Source organism: Oryza brachyantha, chromosome 12, assembly GCF_000231095.2.
Source record: "Oryza brachyantha chromosome 12, ObraRS2, whole genome shotgun sequence".
Taxonomy (NCBI): Eukaryota; Viridiplantae; Streptophyta; class Magnoliopsida; order Poales; family Poaceae; genus Oryza; species Oryza brachyantha.
The window spans coordinates 9,032,493-9,041,289 of record NC_023174.2 but is presented as its reverse complement, the minus strand read 5'-3'; the positions used below and the strand labels follow the sequence as shown (position 1 = coordinate 9,041,289).

Genomic DNA, 8,797 nt, shown 5'->3' with positions numbered 1-8,797 from the left:
GATAAACGACATATTTGCAAAGAGAAAATAATTTACGAATAAAACTTTTATTTATATATTCGTAGCGATCTAAAAGTCAACGCTGTAAAATAAACTATAATAAAAAAACCTCAAAATTGATTCTAAATTTAAAATTAAAAATTTAAATTCTGGCTTTTAAGCATAAACAAAAGGAAAAAATAGGAGTGATAACTAACTATTGTATATGTTATTTCTACTATAAACGTATGTCTAATAGTTGGCTCTTCTGTTAAATTCGCTCTCGGCCAATCGATCGATGGCTGTACTAATGTCTGATGATCCGTGTGCAACGCTACATGCATGCCTTGACTTGTGGAAAGTTTGTAGGGCAAGACGATCGAGATGGGCTCGTAATTCCGTCTGGTTGAGGCAGGAGGCCGGGCTAGCTAGCTGGGCATAGGTTGCACTGACGAGCAAAAAGAAGATGCAGGGCTCGGACCATGATACAGTGTGTAGGGGCCGGTGTGTGTGTGTGCACAATACTACTACACTTTCTACTGTAATTCAATGGCAGCACATGAAACAGTTAATGCAGCTCGTTTTATTTTTATTTTCTTTCGGTTAGGACCACACGCACCGGCACGGCCGGCGCCATGGCCGTGCTGGACGTCATACCATCGTGTAGGAAGGAACAAGAAACTGGACAGCCTTCGTGATATGCTAATCATAGGCAGCCTCCAAGAGTAATCGATGTTCCTCGTACTTTCGCTCGTGCTTATGATAAATATGGTAAATTTAAATTTAAAATATAACTTTAAGTTGATTTTAGGTTTTCTAGTTTAGTTTATTTTCTAGCATATATATATATATGTAAATATATATATATATATATAAACATGTGTGTAAAAGCTTTACGTACGAATCATTTATTACTTGTTAATAAGTTATTTTGCTTATATGCTCAAAAAAGAATTAAAAGATGAGGCCAAACACATTTCTGAAGGCTACCCAGTATGAAAGACCACATCAACAGAATCATCAACTGTTTTAGCTTTGATAATACTTCCATGAGATCTGAATCCTGCAAGGGCGCGTTAGACACTAGCTGGACTGTTTTGATGTCGCTCACCCGGTACTGCCAATTGCCATATCTCTCGATCGGCGACATCGATCCTTCTTTTTTGCCATTGGGTTCACACTTACGTACTTTAGTCACAGTGTAAATGTGTAATTGGCACTAATTGCCACTGTACTTTGTAAGAATCATCTCATCAATCACTGTTCTTGCTGCAAAAGTCAGGAACACGTACGGAACGATCGAATGCAAATGAATTCTGCCACTACGACCGATACATGCATCCATGTGTTAGCTTGATGCTCCGATCCAACTATGGGCGTGTTGGTTTGTGGGGAGGAGTGTTAGTCATCCGGCACGGAAGACGTACTAATAGATTAGTATGCGATTAATTAATTAAAAAATATATAATAGATTACTATGATTTTTTAAAACAACTTTCCTATAGATAATTTTCGTAAAAATACACCGTTTAGTAAAGCGTGCGTGCGAAAAACGAGAGGTATAAGATAACTTAGCGACCTTACCGAACACCTATATTTAGGGAAGGAGTGAGTATTACATATAGGGTCATCCAAAGTTACAATGATATGCCACTGTATATCTTAATAGATGACAACTTAACTTTTTGCCATACAGTTTTATCATTTCTTTTATTAAAAAACTTACTAATAACTATTCATTTTATTGTTATTGGATTTACTACTAAGTTATCTTAACTATGCATTATATTTTTCATATAAAATTAAATAAGACCAACAATCGGACTTTTTAAAAAAAGTCAAAGGCATCATCACTTAAAATACTACCCCTGTCCCTGAATGTTTGACGCTGTTGATTTTTTTATACACGTCATCTATTCGTCTTATTAAAAAAATTTACATAAGTATTAATTATTTTATATTATTTTATTTATTATTAAATATACTTTTATGCATATCTATAGCTTTACATATTTGATAAATAAAATTAAATAAAACGAATTGTTAAAAAAAAAGTAACGGCGTCCGTCGAACAGGGAGTATATACCGACCGGTGGAGCAGTAATTTTGAAGGTGGCGACATGAATGCGTGCACGATCCTGTGTGACTGTGACTGCGTCGATCGGCCTCCGCGTGCAGTGCAGGGCCATAAATTCTGGCATGGAACCGGCCGCATGCATCACGCACCATGCACCGCCCGTGACCGTCGTCCGTCGTACGCGCGTCGTCCATCCCAACGCAGGTCAGAAAAGAGACCACATGTGAAGAGAAGTCGTCATGTATATGTCCGTCTCCCCAGCGACCGAATGTGTTGTATGGATCGGCTGCGTCAGTGCGTTCTTCTGCACAACTCTTTTGCACAGCTTTTATGAATAAATTTCCTGTATTTTTTTTAAAAAATGTTTCTATAAAAAATTCAACAACGAGCATTTTAAAAGTATACTTTTAACTTTATTATAGCCAATTTTATTGTTTATATTATTAAATAGCGATTAAAAACTTAAATAAAATCTCATTTTTCATTTTTATCTACGAAATGAGTGTAGTTGCAAACGCATTGCCTGCACCGCTAACATATACATTATGGAGTACTCCTACGCTAGGGATGAAAACGGTCAGAACCGGTCAGAAACGATATCATATTTTAATAATATTTTTGGAAACGGTATTGGTACAGTCAGAAAATTTTCATATTTATAAAAATTTATGAATTGCACTACTTAGTGTGAAATTCAATAAAGTTTAGATAGAAATTGAAAATGTTAAATTTTAAAAATAGTAATGGTCAATAAGATTCCATATTTATATTATTATTTTCGGAAACGCTACGTCAGTATCGGTACATTTTCATCCTATTTTCACCCTATCCTGCGCTGCTAGAGCAAACCGCTCTCTCTTGTGGGCGGAAGGCATGCATGGGCCGGGACGAATGCAGTCAAAACAACCCTTTTGCTTTTTGTCTGGGCTTGTGTTTGACCTCTCTGACGAGCAGTAGAGAGTAGTACACCACGTGCTACTGGGCGATCCATCGAGATGGGGTGGGCAGGGCATGCTGTAACTGCATACCGGAAAGGGACAAAAAAGACATACTCATGCCGCTCATCAGCGACCGTGGACATGCGCCCAGCATGAGTTTTTTTTAGACTCTCCCTGGCGTACGAGAGTAGTAAGCGTGAATTCTAATGTGGCAGATCCAACTCTCTATCTGCAGGGCCAAATCAATAATTCAAGTAACACACTCCCATAATTCGCCTTATTTTCTTTCGTAAAATTCACTTCAACTATTTGTATTATTTGTATCAAAATAGTTCAGAGTTGAAGAGAAGTCTCTAAATGACATGTCTTATTTTACAATAACCCATGTTTGTAGCAATGAAATAACACAACCTACCCGATATGATATATGAGAATTAGAATTCTATATGATATGCCTTCCCTATAAAGGGCCCGAAATACCTTGCTTATGTATCATTAGAAAGTGCATTAGCATATTTTAAAGAGATAAAAGAAGAGAAGAGAGATGTGCTACTAATTTGTAGCCAGCTACACACGAGTTCTACGACAAAATATATATATGACATATGAGACCATGTATTGATGTTTTATAGATAACTATTGTATGAGTTAGATATTAGATTGACTATAGATGAATTAAAGCTAGTAGTTGGCTATACTATTTAACTTGCTCTAATACGTATACCACGCACGCCGGTAAATAGGTAGGATACCATTTTTTTGGTTACTGGACCTTTGGATTTTCTGCCTTAACTGATTTTATAATAGCTATTTAAGTTTATCAATAGTTCAATTAACTAATACAAAATGAAATGTTGGCTTTATACAGGTTAGGTGAGGAGTCTGTCTTATATATGAATTTCTGAACAAAGCAAATTGTTTACCAGCTTAGAAAACAAAAGAACATGGTCTAATAGTCAAAACATATTTAGCCCGCCTTCGTTCGTATGGGGATGGGGATAAGTTAACTTACCCCGGTAGATTAGTACATGATTTATTAATTATTAAAAAATATAAAATAGATTAATATGATTTTTTAAAACAACTTTTCTATAAAAATATTTTGCAAAAAATGTTTAGTAGTTCGGAAAGCGTGCGTACGGAAAACAAGACGGATAAGTTAACTTAGGCATGTGAACGAACGGCGACTTAGTATACTGCATTACGTCTCATCTCAGTAACTTTCTAAGTACTCTTCTGTCCATTGAAAACATACACCCCACCTCTTTTTTTTTCTATTTATATTTATAAGCCAAAATTTAAATTTTAAACATTTGACTTATAGTTGATTTAAGTGTTTTTTCACTGAAGTTTGTTTTCTAGTCTTGTCTTTTAGATTACTAAAAATACATATATAAAAATTTTATTCATAGATTATTTGTTTATTTATAAATTTGGTGTTTGACTTTTTTCAAAAAAGAAATAAAAAATCACAGTAAACTAAGGTGGTGTTTAAGGTAGCTAAGATTAAAGATCAAATAATTATCTATTTTTTATATCTGTTTGAGGATATAAACAAATGATTTAACTACTGCAAATCTAAAAGTTTGCTATACAAGATGAGGTGAGAAACTACAGAAATTTTTTACATGAAACATATCATCTAGAAGCATGTTAAGCATGCTACCGAAATCCAAAGTCCAAAATTGAAACTAAAGAGGCCTCAAAGAGAAAGAAAACTACAATGGCCGTGTTCGGCATAGAGAATATGTGGCCAGTTATCCCGACATGTAAAATATAGTAATAGATTAGTATATAATTAATTAATTATTAATTATTAAAAAAATTATAAAATAGATTAATATGATTTTTTAAAACAACTTTCTATATAAAAAATTTTGTAAAAAATAAACCGTTTTAACAATTTTGAAAGTGTGCACGTGGAAAAAGAGATAATCTGTGGTAAATAAGGATGGTGGCGAACACAGCCAAAGATGAAGGAGAAAACTCAACCGTCATCTCCCATCGCGATCAACACCCGAGAAATAGATGCGTTTTCCTTTCCATTCATTCAACAAAAATCACTCTCAGATATATACTCCATGGTCAGACCTCAGTACCGCCGGTACTCTACAATCCTCGACTTAAGTGGACGTCCATACGTATGCAGGCAGGTGTGGCTTCAACGGCCCAGCATACTATCTGGGCCACGCTAGCCCGCCACAGTAGCCAGCAGAGAGAATAGCTGGTTCAGCCCAAACATGAAAGCAGCCCACCGCGAAACAAATACTCCTACTGACAAAGCTTTGGCTAGGTACGTATGCTGTGTTCTGCTACCTCCGTCTAAGTATTACTTATAAATTTTTATATTTGCACTAAATTTTTGAATAAGACGAATAGTTTAAAAATTACAAGTGAATAGTTCGAATCCCATATAATATGGGACTGAGGGAGAATTTTGGGCGAGAAGATAGAAAGATTATCTGATTCTTTGATAGTTAATGGTATAAGTGATGAATTAATTAGTACAAAGTTAAAAATCTACTCTAAAAATATGAGACGACGAATTTCTATGAAATTTTTCAAAAAACACACATTGTTTAGCAATTTGGTAAGTGTGAGTGCAGAATCCGATGAATAATCTGGGAATAATCTGAGAGAAGCGACAACCATAGTCCCTCTATTTTTTTTATTTAACGCATTTGACTTTTAAATCTACATTTGATTATTTATTTTATTAATTTTTTTTGCAAATAAGCAAAATTATAAGTTATGCTTAAAGTATATTTATTAATTAATCAAATCATAGCCAAATCTATACTGCACTCATTGGCACTTTGTAGGAGCTTCTACGTTACCCAGAAAAATCTAACCGTTAATTAGATGCTTCCTCTAGTTTTTTATTTAAAATTCACTTGAATATGAATACGTGTTACTTAGAGCATATATATTATGTATATAGAATCATGTTATTAATTTTATAGTTATTACCGATTTACTAAAATAGTTTTATCAAATTGTATATGATAATTTTTAGACGAACATAGCATTAGTTAAAATCCGAGATTCGTCACTGGGTGCATTGCCGTCGCACAAGCCTGAGAGAGTGGAACAGGAGCTGCAACAAGATGGGCAGCAGGGCTCTACCACGGCTGATGAAGGTCCATGTCGGTATTCGAGAAAGAGAGAGATAGAGGTAAAGAAACTTCCAAATTAAGATTAGGATAATATCATCTACCATAATTCATTTCCTAGATAATTTACATATATGGTGGGTAGCACAATGCAAGTAGGTGCATGCAAATGCAACAGATGCTTTGCAGTTAGCGCCGCAGATATATAGACCACAAAACAAAAGGCAATTTGTTCCTCATATCTTCAGGCTTCTCGGAACAAACCAAGCCATGTTTCCATGCGTGGCCTTCTAGATTTCCTCTTCTTGCAATTTCAGGCGACGCAATTGAGCCCTACACAGCCCATCCATAAGCTTCTCACATGCTTCCTCTGATACATTAAAAAAAGGTACATATAGTGAGTAACAACGATTATTAGGAGTCAAAATTTTCCTAGTGAAAACATGAAAGAATTAAACATCTTAAATTACTCCAAGGATCAACACAATTAAAATGGTTTGTCAATGATCCTTTGGAAGCTACTCAGTAGATAGTTAAAATTAATTAGGGAAATTGCAGTGTAGTACCCCTTTTGCCTTCTTGCGGAGGAGTTCAGAGGGGACTTTGTACAAGTCCTCGTCTACTGCCCTAACAACCCTAGGCCTCCTCGATCCATGGACAACTACACAGCCATCACACACAACAGATGGCCCTTCCCTCCTCCCTGCTTGGTTCTCCATCCCGTTTCTTGTGCTCCTCACCTGAGAAACGCAGAAATGGAAACCACCATCACGTCAAAGAATAAAACAAGATAGAGATATTTTCTATTGTCTTTGTGCATCCGGCCGGTGTGGTGCCTCATATTAATATTTCTCATTAACTAAAAAAATTTCTACATATGATATTTTACTTGCGAGTTACGGAGCATAAGAAATTTTAAAATCTCTGATAAAGTACTTAAATATACTTAGAATTTCACACTAAATATTTTTAAAGGTACCTAGTTTTCTCAGGATCTTCTCAATAATGGTAAAAATTCCCATGAAGTATATAGCATCATATCAGAGGTTACAAAATATTAACGATTATTAAGATGTTCCATACAAACTGCAAATTAAATGTACTGAAGATACTTCACTTTAAGGAGGTCAACAACTGGCATCTTTTTAAGGCAGTGGACGTATCTTTATTAATTGTTACTACCATGATCACTGGAGTTATGTTTATTCAGTGAATAAGCACAATTTTTTAAAAGTATTTTTCAGATAGTGAGCAAGTAGTGCAGGCCTAACAAAGAATATACATATGCTTGCCTTCTTGGGTGGCTTCTGCGGCGGCGGCGACCCGGCGGCCTTGAAGAGCAAGTCGCCGGCGGCGGCGTGGTAGTAGTGCCCGGCCCTGACGAGTCCGGCGTGCATCGCCGACTCGAAATACTGCGTGATTGGCAGCTCCTCGTACTGCTGGTTCCACTCGCCGAACGCCGGGACAATGTGCCGCCTCCTCCCCTTCTGCAGCATCACAGAGAGCATCGATTAATCAACTACTCATGCATTAGTCATTAACTAAAAAAATCACTACATATGCTGGTTTATTTACCTCCATTTTGACCTGTAGACGAGCTGTATGTATGGTCAGCAGCCGATCTAGATGAGGAGGAGGATATGATGTGCACCGAGAAGAAGAATTAGGTGCTTCTACAAGACAAGAAGTGTGCTTCTGATGGTAAAATCGAAGAAGCAGGAGGAAACCTGAGCAGAAAGGCCCCTTTTTGGGTGCCTTTTTATTGGGTCACACTCTTGTTTGCATGCATCAGGACCGAGGCATCAAGCATCTATTAATTACAGACATGACAGTTTTTTTATTTTTCCAAGTCTGTCCTTTTTTTTTTTCAGAACCAACTCTGTCCTTTTAAAAAAAACGTATCAGTTTCATGTGTCGGCTATGTTCCAGGGGTTATTGAGATGAGGGTAAATTTAGCTCCATATCACATCATAGGCACTAATTTGAAGCAGTAAACATAGACTAATAAAAAAACTAATTTTATAAATGAGAGCTAATCTGCGAGACGATTTTTTTAACCTAATTAATCCATAATTAGTAAATGTATACTATAGCATCACATATACTAATTATGGATTAATTAGGCTCATTAGATTCGTTTCGTGAATTAGTCTAAGATTATGGATGAGTTTTATTAATAGTCTATGTTTACTATTTATAATAAGTGTTCAAACATCCGAATGACTAGGAACTAAACTTTAGTCTCAGTTTTTAAAAAAATTCACGTTCATCTGTCACATTGAATCTTTGGAGACATGTATAAAATATTTAATATAGTTTTTTTTAAAAATAATTGATTGCATAGTTTTAAAAGAAATTTACGAGACGAACCTTTTGAGCATAATTAGTCCACGATTAGTCATAACTGTTACAGTACCTCACATATACTAATGATGGATTAATTAGACTAAAAAATTTAACTCCTGGTTTCATGACACCCTAAGTAATTACTTTTTTAATTAGTCGCCGAAATAGGCTTCCGACGTTCGGTCAAATATTCGATGTGATACCAACACAAAAATTTTTACGAACTAAACAAGCCCTTAGGGCATGCACAATGCATGGATCTTCATGGAGTGGCTCAAGAGAAAAAAATACATGCCATATAGGATGAAGCTACATATAGGACACTATCCTTACCGTGCATGGTG

The 8,797-nt window shown here is 35.8% G+C and overlaps 1 protein-coding gene across 1 annotated transcript; it reads right to left on the bottom strand.

The window, feature by feature from the left end:
* Positions 1-6,230: 6,230 nt before the first annotated feature.
* On the bottom strand, positions 6,231-7,725 carry LOC102715529. The gene is made up of 4 exons (XM_006663945.3): positions 7,683-7,725; positions 7,400-7,594; positions 6,674-6,847; positions 6,231-6,477 (listed from the first exon to the last, which is right to left on the bottom strand). The coding sequence occupies exons 1-4, from the start codon at positions 7,686-7,688 to the stop codon at positions 6,421-6,423; spliced, it is 432 nt and encodes a 143-aa protein (XP_006664008.1). The 5' UTR covers positions 7,689-7,725; the 3' UTR covers positions 6,231-6,420.
* Between the last annotated feature and the right edge of the window lie 1,072 nt (positions 7,726-8,797).

What these genes read in the sequence shown, in the direction of transcription:
- LOC102715529 (XM_006663945.3), bottom strand. An exon ending in CGCAGAAGCCACCCAAGAAG is followed by an intron (nt 6,848 to 7,399) that starts GCAAGCATATGT and finishes TGCGTTTCTCAG; the next exon opens with GTGAGGAGCACAAGAAACGG. An exon ending in TCCGCAAGAAGGCAAAAGGG is followed by an intron (nt 6,478 to 6,673) that starts GTACTACACTGC and finishes TTAATGTATCAG; the next exon opens with AGGAAGCATGTGAGAAGCTT.